Source organism: Saprolegnia diclina (assembly GCF_000281045.1).
Source record: "Saprolegnia diclina VS20 unplaced genomic scaffold supercont1.22, whole genome shotgun sequence".
NCBI classification, from domain to species: domain Eukaryota; phylum Oomycota; class Saprolegniomycetes; order Saprolegniales; family Saprolegniaceae; genus Saprolegnia; species Saprolegnia diclina.
In genome coordinates, this window is record NW_008246089.1 from 69864 (window position 1) to 96713 (window position 26850).

The 26850-nt window shown below is 59.9% G+C and overlaps 6 protein-coding genes across 6 annotated transcripts; 4 read left to right on the plus strand and 2 right to left on the minus strand.

The window, feature by feature from the left end:
• Positions 1-204: 204 nt before the first annotated feature.
• SDRG_07550 (hypothetical protein) lies at positions 205-3429 on the plus strand. The gene is made up of 12 exons (XM_008613387.1): positions 205-533; positions 578-707; positions 755-837; positions 884-1265; positions 1310-1522; positions 1565-1899; positions 1949-2294; positions 2339-2434; positions 2481-2696; positions 2742-2896; positions 2939-3002; positions 3046-3429. Exons 1-12 carry the CDS (start codon positions 301-303, stop codon positions 3253-3255), a joined length of 2463 nt encoding a protein of 820 aa, XP_008611609.1. The 5' UTR covers positions 205-300; the 3' UTR covers positions 3256-3429.
• On the minus strand, positions 3364-6176 carry SDRG_07551 (hypothetical protein). Its single transcript, XM_008613388.1, has one exon. It carries the CDS (start codon positions 6154-6156, stop codon positions 3385-3387), a length of 2772 nt encoding a protein of 923 aa, XP_008611610.1. The 5' UTR covers positions 6157-6176; the 3' UTR covers positions 3364-3384.
• Positions 6177-6810: 634 nt separating this feature from the next.
• Positions 6811-20635, plus strand: SDRG_07552 (hypothetical protein). Its single transcript, XM_008613389.1, has one exon. The coding sequence runs from the start codon at positions 6872-6874 to the stop codon at positions 20546-20548; it is 13677 nt and encodes a 4558-aa protein (XP_008611611.1). The 5' UTR covers positions 6811-6871; the 3' UTR covers positions 20549-20635.
• Positions 20636-21011: 376 nt separating this feature from the next.
• SDRG_07553 (hypothetical protein) lies at positions 21012-22574 on the plus strand. The gene is made up of 5 exons (XM_008613390.1): positions 21012-21100; positions 21176-22053; positions 22107-22203; positions 22246-22388; positions 22442-22574. Exons 1-5 carry the CDS (start codon positions 21050-21052, stop codon positions 22518-22520), a joined length of 1248 nt encoding a protein of 415 aa, XP_008611612.1. The 5' UTR covers positions 21012-21049; the 3' UTR covers positions 22521-22574.
• Positions 22566-23398, minus strand: SDRG_07554 (hypothetical protein; the record flags this gene model as incomplete). Its single annotated transcript, XM_008613391.1, has 2 exons — positions 22566-23341; positions 23389-23398. The coding sequence occupies 2 exons, from the start codon at positions 23396-23398 to the stop codon at positions 22566-22568; spliced, it is 786 nt and encodes a 261-aa protein (XP_008611613.1).
• A 514-nt stretch (positions 23399-23912) lies between these two features.
• Positions 23913-24829, plus strand: SDRG_07555 (hypothetical protein; the record flags this gene model as incomplete). Its single annotated transcript, XM_008613392.1, has 3 exons — positions 23913-24154; positions 24198-24344; positions 24670-24829. 3 exons carry the CDS (start codon positions 23913-23915, stop codon positions 24827-24829), a joined length of 549 nt encoding a protein of 182 aa, XP_008611614.1.
• Positions 24830-26850: the final 2021 nt, after the last annotated feature.

A 26850-nucleotide genomic window follows, 5' to 3' on the forward strand; every position in this document is an offset into this window, starting at 1 on the left:
ACTCGGGTTTACGGCGGAATGCGTCGACATCGACGCCGTCTGTAAACTCCCTATCGACTCTATGCTCAAAGCCTCGACGCGCAGGAGTTGGCAACTTTTGCTGGACCGATGGCATCCGCTCGATCACGCTGCGCAATCCTTCCACCACACTTTCTACTTTGGACAAGAGACCTTTCAGTAGTCAGGAGCGTTGAGCTCGGAGCTGCTCATCGACAGCATCGCACCAAGACGCTGCATGGGTGCGGCCTTTCTGCGATCTTGCATTTGTCGCGATCGCTGATTGGCTGAAAAGTCGTCGAAATGCCACTCGAGCGCTTGACGCCGGACCTCGTCCGCGAGATCGCGGCCGAGTACCCGACCTTGAGCAACCTCAACCTATCGCGCAATGAGATCCGCGCGATCGACTGCGACGTCTCGGCGCTGGCGTACGTGAGCCGCCTGAACCTGAGCCACAACCAGCTCACGTGCCTGCCACCGACGCTGCCCCGCCAGCTGCCGCAGCTCGCGCACCTCCTCCTCGCGCACAACCGCATGTACGCCGTGGCCGAACGAGCGCTCTGATCTAGCAACTTTGTAGTCAGTCTCTCGAGTGGCTGCAGTCGGCAACCAAGTTGACCAAGCTCGATCTCGCGTACAACGACCTCCAGCACATCGACCAGCTCGACGCGCTCCGTGGACTGCCGCTCCTGACGCACTTGACACTCGAGGTAGCAACATGAGTAGCTCGTACTAAACGCATCAGCATTGCGCGTAGGGCAACTTCCGCCTCGACGAGTCGCCCAAGTACCGTGTGGCCGTCGCGACAAAGTTGCCGCAATTAACGACGCTTGATGACACGTACAGTCCTCTGCGAGCAGCTAACATGATAACACTTTGTACATAGACCTTTAACGGACGAGGAGAAGGACGCAGGAAGACAAGCACGCGAGCCAGCCGAGGCCCCGAGCTACCGCCCGACGTTGCGCCAACCCGAGCCAACGTCCTTGACGAGTCCAAATGTCAAGCCCGTCCCGCTGGCCATTAAACCATCCAACGAGACGATCGCTTTGCTCGAGGACCGAGTGTCTGCGCTCCAAGAAGTGCTTCGACTCCAAGAATCGCACGTCGTTGCTACTACAACTGGGCCCGCGTCGGCGCCGACGTACGAGCGACTCCTCACGCAGTGGCGCACCAAGGTCTTCGAGCTCCTTGTGGCTGCCAAACGGTCCGAGGCGCTTCAATATACCGTGCAGCAGCGTGTTTCGAGCCAGCACCTCTCGATCGAGGTAGCTACCAACTGACCTTCGAATACGCAGAACCGTTCCTCTAGTCGCAGCTGGCGCACACGACGCAGCAAAACCAAGCGTTGGAGCAGCGCTTGGTGGATGCCCGCGCCGCCATCAAGCTCCATGAGCTCCAGACGTCGCAGCTGCGGCAAGAGAAGGCGCTCACCGAAGCCAAGCTGGCGAAAACGGTCTCGCGGCTCCAAGACGAGCGCGCCCACTTGCGAGCGACGAGCCACGCTGTCTTGGCCTTGCACCAGGTATCTACTATGTACGAGCGCCATTGCCTGTAGCTTTGGTAGGACGACGGTTTGGTGACGCAGCTGGAGCATGCGTTCACGCGCTTGCACGAGTTCAACGAACGACTGGAACGGCTTCTGCGGACGGTTGAGCTCGCGTTGGTCGCGCTCCAGCGTCAGTATGTGCGCCTGCGCAACCAGCAAGCAGCCATCGAAGCGGACAAGCGGGTGTGGATCAAGCGGCTCCAGAAGCGCCCTCGCGCCGCCACGGATGAGCTTACGCTGCAGCCCGTGCGACTCCGCAACAGCATGGAGGAGGTCCTCCGCGCCGCGTTCCGCCGCCTCGATCCGTACGACACGGGCTTGGTGCACGCGGCCAAGTACCTGCAAACCATCAAGTACGTCATTTAGAGTTGCAGAGTCTCGAGGATGCGATCGCAGAGGTAGGCGCGACGTCTGCGTGCGCAACACCGTCGGTGGCCCCGCGGTCCTCGCGCAACTCACCGAGCAAATGGAGACGGCGCTGGTGAAGCTGTATCCGACGTCGCATGCGACCGTGCACTGGACGTGGGGCGAGTTCCTCCTGGTGTTTCTACCCGACCTCTCGGACGCGCCGGCGCCACTGCCCAACGTCGCTATGGTGGATGACGTGCCTGTTGCCTTTGACGAGACAAGTCACGATGACGTGGTCCGTAAACCGACGGTTGATTTTAGCGCGTGGCCGCGTGACGCGCTGGAAGCGCACGCGCGTCAGCTCGAAAACGAGCGCGCCTTTCTCGTGGCTCGCCTTCAGGTTCGCGCGCACGACGTTCGATGACGCTCAGACGAGGCATGTAGGAAGATGCGCGGGAGCTCCAAGGACGCGTCGTCAAGGTGCAGTGCCAGTGGCAAGCCAAGACGGACGATCTTGCACGAGCTTTGGCGGCGCTCAAGGTCGCCGCGTTGCGATATTATGGTGCGAACCTGAAGTTTGATGTAGACAACGATGCAAGAGTCCGAGACGACGCGCGTCTTTCGTGAGACAGAGCTCGCTCAGGTCAAGGCGGAGCTTGCGCAACTCCACGCCACACATGCCGACCAAGTGCGCGAGCTTGAGGCGCAGTGTTCTAACCAGCGCATCGAATGGGACCGTCGCGTGGCCGAGAAAGATGCGCTGCTTCGAAAGATGCAGAGCGACCATTTGCTCGAGATACAGGTGCGCCCGAGCTCAAGACGCGCGCACTTCATCGCCATCTATTAGGACCGTCTCGACCAAGTGCGCACGATGCAGAAGGACAATACGAAGCAGGAGCTGCACATTCGCCAGCTCGAGCGGCAGTGGGCCCGCGCCCAAGACCAAGCCGAGGCCAACGAGTCGGCCAAAGTCGAGTCTCTGACGCGCAAGTTGGAAAAGCGGTGCGGTCTCGCGCATCTCACCAAGTCGTCACACGAGTATAGAGAGGCCGAGCTCATGAAGGTGCGGCGGGAACGCAACGCGTTGCTGGCGACGCTGCGGGACCAGGTGCGGTGACACGCATTGCTCGTCGATTCAAGCAGCTGCGTAGGAGAAGAAGCCGCGTCCTCGCTCGATCGAGATCGAGCCCGCAACCCCGCGCACCAACAGTGCTAGCGAGCGCCTACAGCCCCAACCACCCCAAGAAATGGTGGCCGATGCGCCGATTGCGAGTCGCTTGGAAGCGCTGTCGAGCATGGCCAAGTCCTGGCTCACGAGCGACGACGACGATGATGCCATCTTCAGCGGCCCCGAGGTCTAAGAAGCATAAAGGAAGCTGCTCTTCGCCTCGTGCCAGTCACCTACAAAGGCAAGCACCACCCTCGCTCACACCATTAGCCGTCCATTCCGACATGCATGGCGAGGGAACTCGTATGCTAGGATCGTTCGATTATATTTCAATGTCTCGGCGCTGCGGTGGCCGAATGTGACGCATCGTAGAGCCTGTGAGCGTGGGTTTGAACGGCGCCGCGCCACCGTACGGCTTGGGAATGCCGAGTTCGTCTGGCACATAGGCGTTCGGGCGCGGCTCGGCTGTCGTGCGCGTGATCTGCGACGGGACGAGCAGCGGTGTGAGCGCGCGGCGGTCGTCGCGGGCCAATCGCGCGGCCTCGAGTCGGTACCACTCGTGCTCGCACTGCGTGTTGGGCGCCCGCCCGTTCTCAAAGTTCCACTTCGCTTCGTCGAAAGCCGCTTCGTGGTCGTGCTTTTCTTGCTGGAGCTTCATGGCGGTGGCTTGAAACATGGAGAGTTCGGAGACGGTCGCCATCATCTTGCGCGTCGTCTCCTTGATCTTGACCTGGAACGTGTTGACCTTCTTGGCGAGCTGGAGCGTGTCGCCGCGGCCGTCCGCCGCCTGCGCGCGCAGCTTGTCCGAGAGGTTGGTGACCTCCTCGAGCACGAGCTCCTTCTCGAGCAGCATTTCCTTCTTGAGGTTGAACCGATCTTCAAGGAACGCGAGTTTGGCGCTGAGCTGCTCCTCGTCCGGGTCGTCACCGTCGAGGGGTCGCCACCGCTCGGCGTTCTTGGGCGTCTCGAGGTCGCGGCACATCATCTCGGTCACGATCCGCTCTTGCTTGAGCTCGTGCTGGATCGAGAGGACCTTGCTCGCGTACTCTGGCACGAGCGGCACTTTCTTGCGAATCGTTTCAATCTGCCGCTCCATGTCGAGGAGCTTGATATGGAGCATGCGGCTCTGCTGCTCCTTCTCCTGGATCGCGAGCTCACCGTCCGTGAGCGTCTTGGCCTGGATGTTGCATTTCTCATACAAAATGCAGAGCTCGTCGTTGCGGTCAATGAGCTGGACGCCGGTCGAGTTGCGCGCTTCGACCGCGATCTCGTACTGCTTTTTGAGCCGGAGCATGTCCTTCTCGGTGACGTTGATGATCGAGTTGAGTTTGTCGATCTGGACGATTTGCTGCTCGACTTGCTCTTGCTTGATGCGGTAGAGCTCGTGGCATTTGTTCGTGTCGAGGCGAAGGCTGTCGCGGCTGCATTGCGCGGTTTGGTGTGCGAGCCGCTCTTTCGTGAGCGCCTTGTCTTTGGCCACACTCTCGTTCCGGAGCACTTCGACCTCGTTGTGCAGAATTTTGATTTTCTCCTTCATCTCGGCCAGCGCTTGGGAGCTCGCTTGGATCAAATTCACATACTTGTTGCGCTCGTTCTTGACAATGTCGTAAAGCGCCGAGAACTCTTTGAGGCGGTTGTTGGTCTCGTTGCACTTTTTCGCAAAGTCGAGGATCACGAGCTCCTTCATCTTGAGCTCTTGCTGCGTCGCCTTTTCATTGTCGATCGCGGTCGACGCGGCGCGCGCCTTCATCTCGCGCTGGGCGCTGAGGAGCGCGAGGATTTTGGTCTGCTTGGCCTCCTCTGCGACCCACTGACCGAGCTCGGTCTCGTAGTCCTTGACGCGCTGCGAGAGCGATTGGAGCTCATCGACCTTGGCTTTCTCGATCGTATCGAGCTTGAAGAGGCGCGCAATGAGCACGTCGACGTCTTGCTTGAGGTCGACGTGGTCGGCGGCCATCTTTTTGTTTTCAGCTTGGATCGCACGCACTTGGTGCTCGGCGTCCGTCACTTGCACTTCGAGGTTGGGCAAGAGGCTCTTGGCGCTATCGACTTGGACGGTTTTCTTCTTGAGCGTCTTCTTGAGCCGGTCAAACTCTTTGATAAGCGAGCTCTGCCTGTCCGTCTCGCGCCGACTCGTCATCTCAGCGCTGCGTAGCGCAAGATCGAGGCGCGCACGATCGCCAAGACGCGTCGCGTGCGTCTGCCGCTCGTCGGTAAGGAGCAAGCTCACGTGGTCGACGTCGCGCTGGCGCTGGTCGATCGTATCGCGGTGCACGTCGAGCTTGTGGTTGAGCTCTTTCTGCACTTCGTCGGCCTCCTTGCGCTTCTCGTCCTGGGTCGTGCACTGCGTGTTGACGACACTTAGTCGATCTTGAATCCGCTTGATCTCGTGCTCGAGGTTCTCGACCGCCTTTGCCACGACGTCAGCTTGCTTCGAGATGCGCTCGGGGTCGCCCCGGAGCTTGGCGAGCACTTTTTTCTCTGCGTTGTTGGCCGCATCGAGCGCATCGTTGGCGACCCGCAAGCTCTCGCAGCGCGCGACCAAGTCGTTCTTGCGCCGCTCTTCCTTGTGGATGTCGGCCGAGATATGCGCAGCCTCGTCCCCGAGCCGCGCGATCTCGTCCGTCATCTTGCGCACTTCGGGCTCGACCTGGCGCGCGTTCTCGGCGAGCATGTCCTCCTTGCGCGTGAGGAGCTCAGCGTGCTCGCGCTGGAGCTCGGTGATCTCGTACGTCAAGATCGTCTCGCGGTCGACGCAGTCGGCGAGCTCCTTGCTGGCTTTTTCCTTTTCTTTCTCCAAATTGGAGTTCATTGCGAGCTCCTCGCTCTTGCGAATGCTCTGCTTCTCGAGTCGGATCTTCTCTGAGAGGAGCTCGCCGTTGAGCTGCTTGGCCTTCTTGAGCAACTCCTTCTCGCGCTTGTAGGTTTCCAGCACATACGACGAGAGCTTGGTGTACTTGTCCTTGTAAGTAGCTGCTTGCATGGGCGTGAGCATTCCATCCTCGACGTACTGGTCGAGTAAATGCAGCGCCGCGCTGTTCGAGTTGTGCACCGCGGTCCCGTCGACGTCGGGCGCGGCGACCGCGTCCGCCATGCTTGAAACTGGCCCGAAACGATAACGATTTATATATATGTATTGACTAACTAGGGTCCTCGTTCACTACATCTATAATGCGCCAACTTGGTCGTCGAGCAGCGGGCTTCGTTTGTCCCCGCCACCACGCTTCTACTAACGTTAGTTGTTGGCAGAAGGTGGCGACGCACTCGCCCGAGTCAGAGCTGGCAGACATGGAGCTTTGGGCCTTGGGCAAATCGTGCATATTACAATAGAGTACTTCAGTGATTCTTCTCTCACAATGCGATGGCAGTGGTCGCTTTGGAGCGCGAGCACCAAGCTCGTCTCTGTCGCTAGTGCGGCCAGGTGCACCGATGACAGCGCTGGCATCGTCAAGTCATTTCGCGCCAAAGGAAATGTGGTACGAATAAGCAAACAAGGGACGACTTTGAAGGCTATCTATTCGCACGCCCACAAAGCCTCTACGTTGACAACATCGTACGTTCTTTTCTATGTAAAGTGCAGTGTTTATAGCCTTCTAATTGACGCCGAATTGCGTGTGGCTTTTTTCACGCATTTTGCACAGGCTTTTGGACCGCATGGCGGCAAATGGAGTGTTGGAACGGCGTGCGATTAGACAATGGAGACTAGAGGGGGCGACGCAACATTTGGAGTTTGTATGCTCTGTCGTGGGGCGGATCTTTTGGGTGAGGGTATTCTGTGACGTGCGTCGAAGAGGACGAAGGGCAGCAGCATGGAAGGGGACGCGGTCGAGAGCGTCGCCATCGAGCATGAGATGGAGACGGCCTTCCTCGCGCAGCTCGTCCTGGACATCAGCACCTCCTTCTTCCAGGTCGGGAAGCACATGAGCCTCCGGGGCGACGACGGCGCCTACAACGAGGCCGACGCCGACGCCTTTGGGCTGGACGCGGAGACGCTTCGCCACTTCATCACGGACCCAGCAATCCGCGTGCTCCGTGTGCTCTGCCGGGACAGCGGCGATGGCGTCAAGCTCTCGCTCGAGACAGGTGAGAAAGAGAAGCCCAAGGCCAAGCGCCAGAAGGTCCCGACGTTTTGCCTCATCAAGACGCTCAAGACGCGCGACAAGCTCACGCGCGACGGGTCGGTCAACTCGCAGCTGCAGCTCGTGACGCTGGGCACCGAGGACATTGGCACGCTCGTGACCTTTGTGCAGCACTCGTTTGCGCCGCTTCTGCAAGCCCACGAAGGCCAAGAAGACGACGGCGGCCAAAGCCACAGCAAGCGCATGCCGCTCATTCGGAAGCGTCTCAAGGAGCTCGAGGTCGCGATGGTCCAGTTCCAAAACAATGTCGAGATCCCCGACGTCGACTTAAAGATCCACCCCGACATCCAACTCGCTGCTGATAAGCTCCGCGACTCCAAGCAGATGGGCAGCATTGACGTCGACGCGCTCGGGTTCTCGGATCGGCTCAACGACACGGCGTTCCTCAACGACATTCAAGCTGGCGTCAACCTCTGGATCAAGGAAATCCAAAAGGTCACGAGCCTCGTCAACGAGCCCGTGGGTGGCTCGGCGACGCAAGAGATCAACTTTTGGAGCGACTTGCATCGCGCGCTGCTCGCGACGCAGAAGAAGCTCACGTCGCCCGAGGTGGAAATCACGCTTGCGATCTTGAAGCAGGCGAAGCGGTACCTCGTCACAGTGACGTTCGCGGCCGACCACGGTCTTGGCCCGGCGCTCAAGACGGTGTCGAGCGTCATGAACCTTATGAAGGACTTTTCGCTCAACGCGATTCTCTCGGCCACCGACATTCCGCAGACGACGGCGGGCATCAACACCGTGTTCTTGCAGCTCAAGAAGGTGCGCCTGGCGGACGAGTACAAGCTCGCGCGCGTGCTCTCGCTCGTCGAGCTCGTCTCGAGTGATCTTGCGCACCAGATCACGACCGTTCTGCGCACGTACAACCTCATCCAAGTGTCTTACGAGCAGTTTGACGAGGTCGCCAAGCAGTGCCACGATCTCTTCTTGACGTGGCATCGCCAGCTGCACGCGTTCCAGGAGCTCGTCAAGGACCTCAGCAAGCGCCGCGGGACATCCAATTTTGACCGCGTGAGCTCGCTCGTCGATATGAGTTTGGAGCATCTCGCGATCGAAGAGCGCATGAAGGAGCTCCACGAGTTTCGCGAGCAGCACGAGAAGCTCCGCGTCGTCATTCAGCGTGTGCTCTCCAAGACGACGGACGGCTCGGAGGACATGCTCACGGACATCAACGCGGCCTATGCGCAAATCGGCGCTTTGGATGCCTTTGACGTCTCGGTCGACGGGTCGGAGTCGTGGAAGCAAGCGCGCAAGACGTACGAGGTGTGCATTGACCGCATCGAGGGCAGCATCATTGCGTCGCTCACGAACCGCCTCAACTCGACGTCGACCGCCGACGAGATGTTTCGCGTTTTCTCCAAGTACAACCCGCTGTTCTTCCGCCCGCGCATCCGCAGCGCCGTGCAGCAGTTCCAAATGCGCTTGATCGAAAACGTGAAAGAAGACGTGACGGAGCTCCAGGTCAAGTTCCGCGCCCACTACTCGTACTCGGAGGCGTCGCGCATGAGCAAGTTGCGCGACATTCCGCCGATCGCTGGCGCCGTCATGTGGTCCAAGCAGATTGAGCGCAAGCTGCACATGCTTCTGAGTCGCGTCGAGAGCGTGCTTGGAAAAGGCTGGGAGCAGCACGTCGAGGGCAAGGCGCTCAAGCAAGTCGCAGACGCATTCCTTTCCAAGCTCGACGCGCAGGCCATCTTTGATCACTGGGTGACCGAGCTTGTGAGCGTGCCGACGTTTGACGTGCGCAACATCATCCTCAACATCGTGGCCAAGCCGTCGTCGGCTGGTGAAGACGGCATTGAACGAGAAGTGTGCGTGGCATTCAACCACCAGATCGTGACGCTCTTCAAGGAGGTGCGCAACCTCGAGTGGCTCGGGTACCGCGTGCCGTTCACGCTCAAGATGATCGCCGAAGACGCCAAGGACAAGTACCCGCACGCCATGTCGCTCGACGCGAGCTTGAAGACGTACAGCAACGTGTGCAAGCGCATCAAGCCGGGCTTTGAGACGCTGAGCGCGTCGTATGTCCGTGAAGTGCGCACGACGATCGCCAAGACGTTTACAAAGGACAATGAGATTCGGTGGCACGCCGACCACCTCGGCGACTACGCGCTCGACTTGGCCGCCAAAGTCGAGACGCTCAGCGACAAGGTGGACGAGCTCTGGCGCAAGCAGACGGACATTGAAGCGTGTGTGAACGCACTCACGACCGCCGACGAGGCAACGTTTGGCGACTCGCTCCGTGACATTCAAAAGATCGTCGACGAGCTCAACCTCGCGGGCTACAACAACCTCCACGTGTACGTCAAGCAGCTCAACACGCGCATCGGCAATGTGCTGTGCGGCCGCTTGGAGTCGGCATTGCAGCAGTGGGTGCACGCGTTTACGACCGAGGCGCCGAGCGCGCTCGTGCCCGAAAAGGTCCACCAAGTGCTTTTGAAGAACCAGATTCTCGTGCTCGAGCCGTCGGTGGCGCAAGCTAAGGCCATGTGGCTGTACGAGCTCGAGACGATCGTGTCGGGCATCTGTCACCTCGACAAGATCCAGAGCTCGACGTACGATGCCTTCCAGCCACTCGTCTCGAACTCATCGCCGAGCCGGCGCCGCGCAAAGCGCAAGGAGAACTCGTTCCAAGACGTGCTCAAGATGCTGTCGCCGGGCTTGCTCCTCTCGTCGTACGACGTGTTGCACACGTGCTTGCATGCGATGGAGCAGTATGTGCTCACGTGGCTGCAGTACCAAGCGCTCTGGGACATGGAGGCGAGCCGTGTCATTGGCAAGATTGGCACCGACATTGGCCAGTGGCAGCAGCTGCTCGTCGAGATCAAGGACGAGCGCTCCAAGTTTGACACGGTCGTCAACACGAAGCGGTTTGGGCCGATGCTCGTCAACTTTCAGCAAGTCCAGGCCCAAGTTAACGTCAAGTACGACGCGTGGCACACGGAGTTCTTGTCGCACTTTGCAGAGATGCTCTCGTCGCAAGTCGCGGCCTTTTACACGGAGATCTCGGCCAAGCGGTCGCTTCTCGAGATGCACACGCTCGAAGCGGCAACGTCGCAGGTCGTCGCGACGGTGACCATGATCCAGGAGCTCCGCATGGCCAAGCCCGAGTGGGAGCTCTTGATTGAAGGCTTCCTTGCGGGCGAGAAGGTGCTCAAGCGCCAGCGCTTCAAGTTCCCGCCGTCGTGGCCCGAGCTCGCCAACGTCGAGGGTGAGTGGGCGGCGTTCCTCCAGCTGCTCCAGCGCAAGACGGATGCGATGGAAAGCCAGCTGCCGCAGCTCCAAGCCAAGATTATGGACGAGCACAACGTCCTGACCAAGAAGATTGAGGCGACTGTGACCGAGTGGGACGCGACCAAGCCGCTCCAGGGTGCTCAGCTTCCCCAAGCAGCATTGGACTTGATCCAGCTCTTTGACACCAAGCTGACGCTGCTGGCGCAAGATACCAAAAAGATGGAGGCAGCGCGGAAGGCGCTCAACCTTCTCTCGCGTGGCAATGTCTCGTCGAGCGACGCCGACTTGCTTGAACGTACGATGGAAGAGCTCGGTGGTCTGCGCGAAGTGTGGTCGTCGCTGGCGGCGACGTGGTCGCGCATGGAGGAGCTCAAGGAGTCGCCGTGGTCGGCGGTGCAGCCGCGCAAGCTCCGAAAGCAGCTCGACGAGCTTCTCGATGGTCTCAAGGCGCTGCCCGCGCGGGTGCAGCAGTACGAGGCGTTCGACTACTTTTTCCAGGCGATGCAGTCGTACAAGAGCACCAACAGTCTTTTGACGGACCTCAAGTCGGACGCGATTCGCGACCGGCACTGGAAGCAGATTCTGCGCCTCCTCAACATCAAGTCGTCCTTCTCGGAGCTGAGCTTGCGCAGCTTGTGGGACGCCAAGCTTGCGGCGCACGACAACACGCTCAAGAGCATCATCCGCACGGCGCAAGGCGAGATGGCGCTGGACGAGTTTCTGCGCCAAGTCGCCGAGCACTGGACGACGTATGCGCTGGATCTGGTCAACTACCAGAACCGGTGCCGCATCATCAAGGGCTGGGACGACATGTTCTCGAAGCTCGATGAGCACCTCAACAGTCTCCAGAGCATGAAGCAGAGCCCGTACTACCGTGTCTTTGCCGAGTCGGCCGAGAGCTGGGAAGAGAAGCTCACGCGCGTCCGGTCCATCTTTGACTTTTGGATTGACGTCCAGCGCCGGTGGGTGTACCTCGAGGGCATTTTCTTTGGCTCGGCCGACATCAAGCAGCAGCTGCCAAAGGAATACGCCCGCTTCCAGTCCGTCGACAACGAGTTTGTGTCGACGATGAAGCGCGTGACGCACAAGCCACTCATCCTCGAGGTCTCGAGCATCCCCAACTTGCTCCACACGCTCGAGCGCCAGCAAGACATGATGGGCAGCATCCAGCGTGCGCTCGGCGAGTACCTTGAGCGCCAGCGCGCTGCGTTTCCCCGCTTCTACTTTGTCGGCGACGAAGACTTGCTCGAAATGATTGGCAACAGCAAGGAGCCCAAGCAGATCCAGCGCCATCTCAACAAGATGTTTGCCGGTGTCGCGGCCCTCGAGATGAACGACGCGGGTGCGATCATCGGCCTTGTTTCCAAGGAAGGCGAGGTTGTCCGCCTCAAAACACCCGTGTTTCCGAGCGAGGACACGCGCATCAACGTCTGGCTCGCCAACGTCGAGAAGCAAATGCGATCAACGCTGGCGTCGCTGCTGGAAGAGGCGCTCGCAACGACTGGCGACTACCTCGCTTGGGTTGCGGCCTTTCCCGCCCAAATCGTACTTCTCGCGACGCAGGTGCAGTGGACGGAGCAGATTGAAGCTGTGCTTCGGAGCCGCAGCAACGACTTTAGCGCGGTTGTCACGGCCGTCGAAGGGCTTCTTCAGCTCCTCAGTGAGCGCGTTCTCTCGGATCTTGCCCAAGACGTCCGGAAGAAGTACGAGCAGCTGATTACGGAGCTTGTGCACCAGCGCGACGTGACGCGCCGCCTCAATAAGGCGCAGCTCACGGGCTCGGACGACTTTCGGTGGCTCTACCACATGCGCCACTACATGTACCCAAACGAAGTCGACCCGCTCAAGAAGCTGCGCATCTGCGTCGCGAACGCGTCGTTCTCGTACGGCTTCGAGTACCTCGGCGTGGGTGAGCGCCTCGTGCACACGCCACTTACGGAGCGCTGCTACCTGACGCTGACGCAGGCGCTCGACTTTGGTATGGGCGGCAACCCCTTCGGCCCCGCCGGCACGGGTAAGACCGAGTCGGTCAAGATGCTCGGCATGCAACTCGGGCGCTTCGTGCTCGTCTTCAATTGCGACGAGAACTTTGACTTTCAAGCCATGGGCCGCATCTTTGTCGGTCTCTGCCAAGTCGGCGCGTGGGGCTGCTTCGACGAATTCAACCGCCTTGAGGAGCGCGTGCTCTCGGCCGTGTCGCAGCAAATTCTGGCGATCCAAGGCGGTCTCATCCAGCGCAAGAAGACAGAGGCGACGTCGTCTGTCATTGAGCTCCTCGGCAAGTCGGTGCTCTTGCACCCGGACGTTGGCATCTTTGTGACGATGAACCCTGGCTACGCGGGGCGCTCGAACCTCCCGGACAATTTGAAGCAGCTCTTCCGCAGTATTGCGATGGTCGCGCCTGACCGCGAGCTCATTGCGCAGGTGATGCTCTTTTCGCAGGGCATCACGACGGCCGAGTACATGGCGGCCAAAGTCGTCCTCCTCTTCAATCTCTGCGAGGACCAGCTCTCCAAGCAGCCGCATTATGACTTTGGCTTGCGTGCGCTCAAGTCGGTGCTCGTCTCCGCGGGCCAGTTGAAGCGCAACTTGACTGCGACGTCGACCGCATCGATCGCCGACATTGAAGCCGAAGCGCTCATCCGGTCCGTGTGCGACACGGTCGTGCCCAAGCTCGTGGCGAGTGACGTGGCCATTTTTGAGACGTTGCTCCAAGGTGTCTTCCCCGGCACCGACGTGCACCGCGTCAACGAGCCCGAGCTGCGCGCGCAGATCGTGCAGATTGCCACGTCAAAGCACTTGGTGCCGCACGACAAGTGGGTCGAGAAGGCGCTGCAGCTCTACCAGGTGATGCAGCTCCGCCACGGTGTCATGCTCGTCGGTCCCAGCGGCATGGGCAAAACGACCGCGTGGAAGGTGCTACTCGAAGCGATGGAGCGCGTCGACGGCAAGAAGGGCGAGGCGTACGTTATCGACCCAAAGGCGATTTCGAAAGAGCAGCTCTACGGCACGCTCGACAACACGACGCTCGAATGGTCGGACGGTGTCTTTACGCACCTGCTGCGCCAAGTCCTCAACAACGTGCGTGGCGAGAGCGAGAAGCGCCACTGGATCCTCTTTGATGGCGACGTGGACCCTGAGTGGGCCGAGAACCTCAACTCGGTCTTGGACGACAACCGACTCTTGACGCTGCCATCGGGCGAGCGCCTTGAGATCCCGCCGAACGTCTGGATCATGATGGAGACGGAGACGCTCAAGTACGCGACGCTCGCGACCGTGAGTCGCTGCGGCATGGTGTGGTTTGCAACCGATACGCTCGAGACGTCGCACGTTGTGGACCACTTTTTGCAGTCGATTGCCAACGACAGCAGCCTGCGGACCACGTTTGCCATGCAGGACGACGAGTGGGCTCACTTTACGGCCGCGCGAGCCATCTTTTCCGAGACGTCGCGCGCGCTGTTTACGACGTCGCCGCTCGTGGTTCATTGCCTTGAGTTTGCTATGTCGCAGCCGCACATTATGGACGTCGACCGGCTCCGCTTGCTCATGAGCATGTTTTCGCTCTTGTCCAAGGGGCTCGTGCACATTGCCGAGTACAACGAGTCGCACAGCGACTTTCCGATGAACGAGGCGCATGTGCAAGCGTTCACGCCCAAGTGGCTCGTCTTCAGCATCATCTGGGGCTTTGGTGGCTCCATGGACATTGCGCACCGCGTGAAATTGGCCGAGTTCCTGAGCAGCATCAACACCAACGTGCCGCTTCCGACGCTCAGCACCGAGAACGCAAGCCTCCTCGACTTTGAGGTGCAGGTCAAGGACGGCGAGTGGGTCCCGTGGGTCTACTCGGTGCCGCAGCTGGAGCTCGAGAGCCACCGCGTGTTGTCGACCGATGTGGTCGTCACCACTGTCGACACGGTGCGTCACGTCGAGGTCCTCCGCGGTTGGCTCGCGCAGCACAAGCCGCTCATCCTCTGCGGTCCGCCGGGCTCGGGTAAGACGATGACGCTGACGTCGACGCTCAACTCGCTGCCCGAGTTTGAGCTCGCGAGTCTCAACTTTTCGTCGGGGACAACGCCCGAGCTCATTCTCAAGACGTTTGCGCAGTATTGTGTGTACAAGAAGACGCTCCAAGGCACGATCATGATGCCGCACGCACCCGGCAAGTGGCTCGTCGTGTTTTGCGACGAAATCAACTTGCCGCAAGCCGACAAGTACGGCACGCAGCGCGTCGTGACGTTTCTTCGTCAGCTCGTCGAGCAAGGCGGGTTCTGGAAGGAGAAGACGTGGGTGCACCTTGAGCGCATCCAGTTTGTGGGCGCTTGCAACCCGCCGACGGACCCCGGTCGTGTCCCGCTCTCGTCGCGGTTTCTGCGGCACGCGCCCGTGCTCTTTGTGGACTTTCCCGCGTACAACTCGCTCAAGCAGATTTACGGCACGTTCAACCGCGCGCTCCTCAAGCTCACGCCGAGCCTAAAAGCGTACCAAGTGCCCGTGACGGACGCGATGGTCGAAGTGTACAACAAGAACCAGACGCGCTTCACCGCCGAGATGCAGCCGCACTACATTTACTCGCCGCGTGAGCTCTCGCGCTGGATGCGCGCCATGTACGAGGCGATCGAGCCCCTCGAGTACGAGATCGACGTGGAGACGCTGGTCAAACTCCTCTTCCACGAGAGTCTCCGTCTCTTTATGGATCGCCTTGTGACGCCGGACGAGCGCGACTGGTGCTACGCAACGTCCAAGTCGGTGCTCCAGACGCACTTTCCCGGCCCGTCGCACGCGCTCGAGACGGGCGTCGGCGTCCACCACGAGCCGATTCGATTCAGCACGTGGCTCAGCAAGCACTACGTCCAAGCGACGACGTCGGAGCTGCGCAAGCACATTGAGGCGCGACTCCGTGTGTTTTACGAAGAGGAGCTCAACGTGCCGCTCGTGGTCTTCGACTCGGTCATTGACCACGTCTTGCGCATTGACCGTGTGCTGCGGCAGCCGCTCGGCCACTTGCTTCTCGTCGGCGAGAGTGGCGCCGGCAAGACGGTCCTCTCGCGCTTTGTGAGCTGGATGAACGGCATGTCGGTGTTCCAGATCAAACTCACAACCAACTACACGCTGGCCAACTTTGACGACGACCTCCGCGTCGTGCTCAAGCGCTGTGGCTGCGACGGCGAGCGCATTTGCTTCATCTTTGACGAAAGCAACGTGCTCGACGCGGCGTTCCTCGAGCGCATGAACGCGCTGCTCGCGTCCGGTGAAGTGCCCGGTCTCTTTGAGGATGACGAGCACACGTCGCTCATGCACGCATGTCGCGAGGCAATCCGACGCGACAACGTCACGATCGAGAACACGGACGACGAGCTCTTCAAGTACTTTACCAAGCAAGTGCAGCGCAACATGCACGTGGTATTTACGATGAACCCGGCGGCCGGCGACTTTCAGAACCGCAGCAAGACGTCGCCCGCGCTCTTCAACCGCTGCGTCGTCGACTGGTTTGGCACGTGGTCGGACCACGCGCTCGCGCAGGTTGCGTCCGAGTTTACGCTCCCGCTCGACTTTGAAGAGACCGACTATGTCATGCCCGGTGAAGCACGCGCGTTCTTGGACGCGCTGACGCCCAACTTGGCCTACACGTTCCACGACGCGGTCGTCGGCAGCATCGTCCAGTTCCACCACGCGGTGCTGGAGCTCATGCACCGCCTCGCCAAGCGCCACGCCAAGGCCAACCACATTTCGCCGCGCGACTACCTCGAGTTTATCCGGCACTTTGTGACGCTGTACGGCAAGAAGCGCGGTCAGCTCGAAGAGCAGCAGCTGCATCTCAACGTCGGTGTCGAGAAGATTGTGGCCACACACAACCAAGTCGCAGAGCTTCAGGCGCAGCTCGGCGCCAAGGAGAAGGAGCTCCAGCGCAAGGACGTGGAAGCCAACGAGAAGCTGCAGCTCATGGTTGTCGAGCAGAATGAGGCGCAGAAGAAGAAGAAGGAGACGGAGAGCCTCGCGGCCGACCTCACCAAGCAAGACGATGAGATCCGATCGCGCAAGGTCGTCGTCGAGCACGACCTCGCGCAGGCCGAACCGGCGTTGATCGAAGCGCAGTCGTCGGTCAACTCGATCCGCAAGACGCAGCTCGATGAGATTCGTGCGCTCGCGCGGCCGCCCAACGCCGTGCGTCTGACGCTGGAAGCCGTCGCGATCATGCTTGGCGAGTCGGCGCTCGACTGGGCCGATTTGCGCAAGTTTATCCGCAAGGACGACTTTATCGCGTCTGTTGTCAACTTCGACTCGGAGAAGCTCACGGCCAAGCAGCGCGCGGTCATCAACGGCAACTACCTCTCCAAGACGGACGAGTTTGACTACGAAAAGGTCAACCGTGCCTCCAAGGCGTGCGGTCCGCTCTTCAAGTGGGTCGTGTCGCAGATCAACTACACGGAGATTCTGCATCGCATCCAGCCGCTGCGGAACGAAGTCCAGACGCTCGAAGACCAGAGTGCGGGTCTGCGTCAAGAGTACACGGAGGCCACCGCCATGATTGCGCAGCTCGAGACGCGCATCCAGAGCTACAAGCAAGAGTACGCAGCGCTCATTTCCGAGGCGCAGCTCATCTCGAGCGACATGGCGACGGTCAAGAAGAAGGTCGAGCGCTCCGTGGCGCTGCTCGAGAACCTTTTGAGCGAGCGCGAGCGCTGGGAGGCCGGCTCCAAGGAGTTTGAGACGCAGATGAAGACACTCGTCGGCGACACACTTCTCAGCGCGGGCTTTCTCACGTACCTTGGGTTCCTCGACCACCAACAGCGCAAGCTGCTCGTCGAGGACTGGCGCGACATTCTCGTCTCGATGCGCGTGCCGACGACGGACGGGCTCAGCTTTGTCGAGTACCTCTCGGCGCCGGCCGACCGCCTCTTGTGGGCCGCGTCGGATCTGCCGTCGGACACGCTCTGCGTCGAGAATGCGATTGTGCTCGCGCGCTTCCATCGCTTCCCGCTCATCATTGACCCGTCGGGGCAAGCCGCGAGCTTTATGATCAACCTCTTCAACAGCAACCCCGCGACCAAGATCTCGCAAACGTCGTTTTTGGACGCGTCGTTCATGAAGGTGCTCGCGAGTGCGATCCGGTTTGGTACGGCGCTCCTCGTGCACGACGTCGAGAACATTGACCCGATTTTGAACCCCGTGCTCAACCGCGAGCTGTACAAGACGGGTGGCCGCGTCTTGATTCGCCTCGCGGGCGAAGAGATCGACTACTCGCCCGACTTTCGACTGTTTCTGATCACGCGGGACCCGAGCTGCCGCTTCTCGCCCGACATTTGCTCGCGCGTGACGTTTGTCAACTTTACCGTCACGCCGAGCTCGCTCGAGTCGCAGGCGCTTGCGCTGCTGCTCAAAAGCGAGGAGCCCGAGATTGACGCGAAGCGCTCGTCGCTCCTCAAGCTCCAGGGCGAGTACAACGCGAAGCTCCGGCAGCTCGAGGACGCGCTTTTGCAGCAGATCAATAGCGTCCAGGGCAACATTCTCGACGACGACCGCGTCATCAACACGCTTGAGAGCATGAAGGCCGAGGCCGCCGACATCACGGCGCACGTGGCCGACACGCACGTGACGATGGCCAACATTGAGCTCGCGACCAACAAGTTCAAGCCCCTCGCGCACGCGTGCACGCAGCTCTTTTTCACGCTCGAGAACCTCGGGTCGGTGCACTTTTTGTACCAGTACTCGCTCGCGTTCTTTCTCAAGATGCTCACGAGCGTGCTCACGTCGACATCGTCCGACCCGGACGGGCGACTGGCCTTCGTGAGCAATGCGCTCTTTGCGCAGATGGTGCGCCGCGTCGCCAAGGGCCTCCTCGAGGACGACAAGCTCATGTTTGCGTTGCGCGTCGCCCAAGTGTACTTGGAGCTGCAGCACCACCAAGCAGGCGCCGACGTGCCGAGCCAAGCCGAGTGGGACGTCTTCTTCCAGCGGTTTGGCGGGGCCAAAGCCGTACCCGCGCTCGCGGCGGTCGCGCACGACGTGCGGGATCGCGTCGGAAAGTTGCTTGGCGCTGCATCGTTTGCGGCGAACGCAGCGCATCTCGAGGCCAACCAAGACGAATGGGCTTCGTTCCTTAGCCACGCGGCGCCCGAGACGGTCGTCCCGACGGGTTGGGATGCGGGCGTGACGTCGCCGTACCGGGCGGCGTTCCGGACGATGGCGCTCGTGGCCGTCGCACGCCCCGACCGGTTCCCGTTTGCTGTGGAAGCGTTCTTGGTGGCCGTCTTTGGTGCGGACTTTCCGTGGCGCGGCCAGGTCGAGTTTGCGGACCAAGTCGCGCACGAGACGGAGGCGACGCGGGGCATCCTCCTCTGCTCCAAGACGGGCTTTGACGCGAGCGGACGCGTCGACGAACTCGCGGCGACGCTCCAGAAGCGGTTTGCGTCGGTCGCGATGGGCTCGGCTGAGGGCTACGATGCGGCCGAGAAGGCGCTCAACACGGCCATCAAGCAAGGCACGTGGCTCTTGCTGCGCAACGTGCACTTGTGCCCGTCGTGGCTGCTCACGGTCGAGAAAAAGCTCTACTCGGTGCGCGACTCGTGCCACAAGGAGTTTCGCCTCTTCCTCACGTCCGAGATTCATCCGCAGCTGCCGCTCAACCTGCTTCGGCTCTGCGACATTTTTGTGTTTGAACCGCCGAACGGCGTCAAGGCGAGCATGCTCCGCACGTTCTTGGACGTGCCGGCCGACCGCGTGAACCGCGCGCCGACCGAGCGCGGGCGGCTCTTCCTTCTCCTCTCGTGGTTCCACGCTGTGCTCCAAGAGCGACTGCGCTACGTCCCGATCGGGTGGTCGAAAGCATATGAGTTTAGCCAAAGCGACTTCAAGGGCGCGTGCGATGTCATGGACACGTGGGTCGACAGCATTGGGCGTGGCCGCGCGCACATCTCGCCCGACGCGATTCCGTGGACCGCCATCAAGGTCATTCTCAAGGAGTCGCTGTACGGCGGTCGCGTCGACAACAAGTTTGACCAAGCCTTGCTGGATACGCTCCTCGACACGATCTTCTGCGCCGAGAGCTACGAAAGCACGTTTGCGCTCGTCGACGGCGTCATCGTCTCGTCCGGGAAGACAAAGGAGCAGTTTGCCGACTGGATCCACGCGCTCCCGAACGCCAACTCGCCCCAGTGGTTGGGCCTTCCGAGCTCAGCGGAGAGCATGCTCTTGACCAACCAAGGCGCACGCACGCTGCGACACCTCGCGCTCATGCAAGACAGCCTCGGCATGGACGATGGCCTCGAGACGGACGATGTCGCCATGACGTTTGGCAACGCCGGCGATGCACGCCCGGCGTGGATCCAGGCGCTCGCGCACAGCGTCGCTACGTGGCGTGCGCTTTTGCCGGCGTCGGCCATCACGTCGACACAGGCCGCGTTTAGCAACCCGGTGTTCCGGTGCCTCCACCGCGAGATCGAAGTCGCCAACGCCCTCCTCGACAGCGTCACGTCGCTGCTCTCGGACATTGCTGCAGTCTGCACCAACACGCTCAAGCCGTCCAATGCGACCCGCGATGCGATGCAGGCGCTGCACAAGGGCGTGCTGCCGACCGACTGGCTCGGCGCCTACGTTGTACCGCAGGACATTTCGCTTCTCGAGTGGCTTGACGATTTTGCGCGCCGTCTGAATCAGCTCCAAACGTTGTCCCAGCTGCCGATCGAAGACGTGCTGCACGGCGGCGTCTGGCTTGGCGGCTTCTTCTCGCCCGAGGCCTTTTTGACAGCGACGCGCCAAGTGATTGCCGCCGAGCTCCATTGCTCGCTCGACGAACTCGACGTGGTCGTGACGCTGACGAACGAGCATACCGGCGGCTTTCCCGTACGCGGTCTGCACCTCGAAGGCATGGACTGGACGCCCGAGACTGGGTTTCAAGTGACGGACGCGCTGCACTCGACGCTGCCATCGTGCTACTTGAGCTGGCGCCCGGTCAAGGAGATGGACCCGACGCAGCTCCGGAAGCTCCCCGTGTACCTCAACACGCACCGGCTCGTGATCCTCTTTGAAGTCGCGATCCAAGTCGACCAGAAGCAGTTTGGCCACCTCTGGACCGAGCGCGCGGTTGCCTTTACGGCGTGGCACCTCGAGCAGGCGTAAACCGTAATACACTGGACTGCATGTTAACTTGTGTGCGTTGAGATCTGCTATGCTCCAAGCGGAAGGTAGACAACGCCAAATGACATTCTACATTTGTATCAGACCCAAAGCCGCACCAGACCAGTTCTGTCGTTTCCAGTCGCGGTCTAGATTCCTCTGTCAGAACGAGTTGGCCCCGAGTTTGGCATATCCCGAGCTGGTGATTTTGTCGCCATTTTGGCTTTGAGGAGACGGCTGACTGGCTCAAGCGAATGGCCTGGAGCTCACCAAGAATCTACCGCAGCAGCAAGCACGTTTAACGCGCCTTCACGGAAGGACGGCGTTCGTTTACCTGAGGGCATCTCAGGTGCATGGGCCATGTTAGATTGTACTAGTACCTCGTATAACCCATTTAACCTTATTTAGAAAAGCGTATAATCCATTCATGCGTCTAACACTTTCCAATGGATGGTTATAACATTATAGCGTTTCCGTTCCAAAGGACAGAAGACGCGGAGGAACATGGCGAAGCACGGCTTCCTCACGCCCAAGGCCATCGACAACCGGCAAAAGGTAGCGCAAGATGCGACCTTGTCCTCTTCCTCTTCATCGTCGTGCGTATGCTTATGGTCGTCATGCGGTGCTTAGTCCAAGGGCCTCCAGAAGCTGCGATGGTACTGCCAGGTGTGCTCGAAGCAGTGCCGAGATGAGAACGGCTTCAAGCAGCACATGACGAGCGACGCGCATCAGCGCCAGATGCTCATCGTCGCAAGCAACCCGAACAAGTTCATCCAGGGCTACAGCGAGCTCTTCGAGGCTGCGTTCATGGCGAACCTCCGCCAGCGCCATACGACCAAGCGCGTCCGCGCCCACGTCGTTTACAACGAGTACATTCGCGACAAGAACCATATCCACATGAACGCGACGCGCTGGACGACCCTCAGTGGCTTCGTGCAGTACCTCGGCAAGACGGGCAAGTGCATCGTCGACGAGACCGAGAAGGGCTGGTACATCCAATACATTGACCGGGACCCTGCTGCCATGGCACGCCAAGAGGAGCTGCAGCGCAAGCACAAGGCCGAGATGGACCACGAAGAGCGCAACCGGCGCTTCATCCAAGCTCAGGTCGAAGAAGCGCGGGCCAAGCTCGGCCCTGTCGACAAAGAAGAGACGGTTGAAGCCAAGGCGTGGAACCCGAACGAGAAGGTCTCGCTCTCGCTCGCACCCTCGGCCAAGAAGACAACGGCAGCTGCACCTGTCAGCGTGAAGCGGTCTGCAGCCGTCGCTTTTGGCGTCGACGACGACGCCGACAAGCACGACAGCGCGACGAAGCGACCAGCGACGACGCATGCCACGCAAGGTGGCGCGACGAGCCAGAAGCGGTCGGCCATGGACGCCATCATGGCCGAAGAAGCCCGTCAACGCCAGCGCCGGGATGCGGACGAAGCGCGCACCAGCCGCAAGGACCACTGGGTCGCCAAGGACATTGTTGTCAAGATCGTAGACAAGAAAGTGGGCGATGGCGCGTACGTCTTTGGCCGTGTCGTCATGGGGCCATCTCACTCCATGATCTCTGTAGCTACTACAAGAAGAAGGGCACTGTGCTCAAGGTCATTGAGCTCTTTGGCGCTGACATCAAGGTCCACGACTCGGGCGACATTGTCCGCGTCGACCAGGTACACTGCACCATGCGATGCATCTCTCACCGTCCAATCCAGGATGACTTGGAAACCGTGATTCCGCTCGCGGGCAAGCCCGTCAAGATCGTCAACGGTCTCGGGCGCGGCCACCTCGGCACGCTTGTGTCCATCAACGAAGAAGCGTTTGCTGTCTCGGTGCTCGTAGCGACCGGCCCCCACAAGTAGATGCCACCAATGTCGGCGGCGTCACCTCATGATCCCTGCTATTCTGTAGGGGCCGGACGCTCGACAAGGTCGAGTACGAAGACGTGTGCAAGATGGACGAAGCGCGCGTCGATCCCGATAGTTTCTAGTCGACCAGATGACAGCAAACGTACAGTGGCAACTTGATGGCCTTATCATTCGTCCGTCTTTTCGTTTTCGTCGTCCGACGCTGACGGCGGCGGCGTGCCCACGTTGGCGGCGTCCTTCACGTGGCGCGACCGCTGCTTGGACTCCTTCTCGTACGCAACGTCGTCGTCGTCCTTGTCCTTGTCCTTGTCGTCGACGTCGGCGTCGTCGGGGGCGGCATCGGCCGCCGCCTCTTCCTTGTGCATGCACTGAAGGTCTCGGATCGCGCGCATGAGGAGCGCAAAATCCTTGGCGCGCCGCTCGACGCGGTCCGAGACGCTCGTCAGCGCGTCCGTCGACTGCCGCAGCTGGTCTTCGAGGCCCTCGATGACCGCTTCGCTCGCGGCCTTGGACGGCAGCTTGTTGATGTCCCGCGCCTTGGCCTCGTACTCTTCCTTGTAGCTCCGGATGAGCTTTTCATCTGCAACGATGCCCTTGAGGCGGTCAATGTCCTGCGTCACGGCCAACACGCTCTGGTCAATCTCCGCATGCAGCGCGTTGTACGCCGAGAGCTCTTGGTCGCACGTGTGCATGAGCAGCTCGCACTTGACCGCGTCGGCCTCGACGAGCTCGAGGTCCCAAAGGAACTCGTCGAGGAGCTTCTTGGCGATGCTGGCGTCCGTGCGCGGCTTCTTGGCCGGCGTCCGCGTAAAGTGGCTGTAGTGCACGCCGAGGCTGCCCGTGACGCCGAGGAACTTGAGCATCGACTCGGCCGTGCGCTTCGTGCCATGCTTGCTGCCGAGGACGCTGGACCGCGTCAAGAGGCGCTGCCGGATCACTTCCTCTACGCGACCGTCATCAGGCTTCGACGAGTCCATGGAGCCCTCGTACCCTCGTCCATCCTTGCGGTACGTTTTGTTGGGCAGGGCTGGTTTCGGACTTGTCCGAATTTCGTGCCCAATTCACAAAACTAGGACGATGCGCCGAAATCAAACTCAAGCTCAACTTGCGAATTCGGGCTGAATTGAGAATGGCAGTCGACACGATCCGACAACGCGCACCGCCAACAAGCTCATAAGCCGCCACGCCTACCACTGTCGATGGACGCCGCGCGACCGACGACGTACGTTGGTCAGAAGCTCTAACCAAGCCAGTGCGATGGGGAAACATCAACAATGTTTTTACCACTTCGACACCCTTCGCTTGTAAAACCATCTCAGCAAATTGCTTGTTTACAAGATTCTCGGGTCGAGCGCCGCAGTCCGAGTCCAAAATTGGCTGTTGACATTGGCCCAGGTCGCTGGTGATGCCGTGAGGCAACTGCGGCCGAATCGGCTGCTCGCCCGAGGTCTCGTCTTGTCGTGTGTATAGGGATCCAGGCAAAGGTAAATAGCACGCTCCAGCGCTTCGTTGCGATGAAGCTCCGATTGGTCGCTGCCATTGACAGCAAGGTGACGGCGGCCATGAGCGAGCTTCAAGACAAGGTGCTCGCCGCGATGCACCAGCAAGACGCCGCGATCAACGCCAGCGTCGACAAGCTGTGTTCGACGCTCCCAAACGAATTCCGCAGCTTGCACCAAGGCCAACTTTCGCTCGCCGAGCATGTGACGACGGAGCGCGTCGCGATGGCCGCGACAATGCAAATGGGACGTGTGATGTATCTATCTACTTTTGCCACTAACGACCCACGTGATTCGTAGAAGGAGATCCAAGAACCGATTATTTCGGCGTCCGACGTCCGGCTCACAGAAGCAATGCTCGATGCTCGACGGCAAGCCGGCGCCCAAGGCGTTTCGGGGCGCGGTGTACGTGTACATCATGGACCGCTTTGTCAAGAAGCCGATTCTGTAGGACCCTCCGGAATCTACCCGTCTGCGCTGGCGGCGGGGTCGTGGGTCGACGCGTGGCGCGTGCGCGTCGGCAGCACGATGCAAAGGTGCCTTCCCATTGCGTCGTTTGCGATGGCTGCGACCATCACAGGACAGGACTCGTCAAGGAAGGCGTCGTGTCGGCCGCCTCGGCGGTTGTGATCTCGGTCGAGACCCTGTCTAGCTGGATCATGCCGGCGCCCTCTGCCCAAGACGCTCAAGATGGCCTCCGCATAGCATCCTCGACATGCACGTCACCGAGTCGCACTGAGTACGCTTCGGGTCGCACATGTTGAGGATGTAGGCAATTCGAGGGCCATCTCGAGCATCTTGGGAAGGGCGCCAGCGTTATCCAGCTGGACATGGTCTCGACCGAGTCCCGTGAAGGTCACCGCCGTCGCAAGGCGCTCATGACGGCCACCGTCCGCAACTACGTCCACCTCGCGCACATTAACTTCCGATAATCGCGGTATATGTATGTTTATGATGAGTCTTCGTGTTGCATATGGCACCTCGCACAACTTGGGCAGGCGAGTCGTATGAGTGCAGCAATTTCAGAGGTACATGCAGAAAGCATCACTGCATCGCACACCACAACGATCGTCCCTTTGTCCGCGTAGCAGTACGTATGGGATGGCAGACTACAGTTTGTATTCTGGGAGCTGCACGGGCTCATGAGCTGCAATCTCAGTGCTGAATCAAGAAATTTTGGTTGCAAAAGCAGCTTACTAATATATCTATGGACATCGACAGCCTCTTGCACACCATTCCACCGCGCCTGACGCGGAAAAGCGCCACCGCAGCGTGGCGGCGCCGTGGTCATCATCAAAGGGTACGCTTCCTCTTGGTCGGTGTGCGCACCAGTGTGCTGACGCTAACGTTTGATCGATCTGTGACGCGGCTCTTCTCGTGCTTGGGCACGTATCGGCGCGCTTGGACTGGTGCCGGTGCTAGAGCGATGGGCATACATTGTACATCGCTGAGACACAACTTGGTGCTGGGCAACGTGCAGCAGTACGAGCTGTCATTGTTGCTTTACATGCACAAGTTGATGCGACAGAATGTACGAATTCCTTGTTCCATGGCTCTCACGTGCCACAAGCGTCGTAGGGCGACGACAGAAGAGCCAGACGAGCCCCCGCGCCGCCGCCTGCGCAGCCACGGACCGGCGAGCGAATGAAGAAGAAGGAGATTGCTAGTCTATCGTATGCGAAGTCTTTGTGTAACTATGAAGATAACGCGAAACACGTTCATATATATATGGCTCTCACGTGGTGTGACTGAACGGTTGACCACATGGCGGCTCCGTTTGCCACTCGTGCCATACGTGGACACGGGAAAGGATGCGAAAGTGGTAAACGCATTGTTGATGTTTCTCCATCGCACTGGCTTGGATGCCCCTCCCAACGGTGTTTTTTGTTGCTCTCCAGTACAAGCCAACGTATCGATGTCCCATCTCTGAACGACGAGTTGTATCACGACACCACGTCGAGTTTTACTACTGCTCCGTCTGCGCTGTGTCGGTGTGCGTCAAGTGCGAGATAGTCGGTGACCATTCGTGCGGCGAGAAGGGGCTCCAACGCCTCATCAGTATCCCGGACGCGTACGAGCAGAGCTTGAAAGACCGTCGTACGAAGGCGTCAAGCCCGACCTTCAGCTCGTAGGCCGCCTCACGTCGACGCGCTCGACGTCGGCCTCGTCTTGTCACCGAGAGGCAAAACGTCATTGAAGATGGCCGGAAAGATCGCCAATGCGCATCCTCCATCGTGACGTGGCGCCACCAAAAGCCGGACATCCTGCGTGGCATCTCGGTGAACCAGCGAAAGGTCTCAAATCCGCACGTCGTGTCGGCGCGCCATGAGATTTGGACGACCAAGTTGCGCCAGGAAATGGCCCAGCCGCATCTGCCACCGCCACCGACTAGTACGTGAGGTCGTACGTCACAGTTGTCATTCCAGAGCGAGATGAGCCGGAGCGACAGGTCCCAACTGGATGCCAACTTGTTGTGCTGTACTCCGAGATAGCGAGCGAGCAAGCAAGCGAACTTCAACACGATCCAACGAGATGTACGACAATAGGAGGCGGCTAGTCCTCAATAAGTCAAGCGTGTTGGATACAAAGCGAGTGCTGAAGTGAGCCCCTATGACTCAGTCTACTGACGACGGGCAGGGAATGGCTGCAGACCACTTCCTTACAAAGCCCATACTACTAGATCCAGAACATTCCGCCGTGGGGTCGGCTATGGAACTTTTAGCATGTAGATTCAAAAAGGATCTTCAACGACATGATCTACCTCTAGGCTTAGGATACAGCCGCCTAGGTTCCCTGAACCTGAGCTATACGAGTGGGCTTTTCATGCAGTCCGCAAGTTCAGCAAGCCGGTTCAACATGCACGCGAGCAGGATCTTTTCCGAGTATGCAGTGTGTGTAGAGGTCACGGATATCGTTGCGAACTCTACGTACGCACTGGATGGTAGTATCTCTC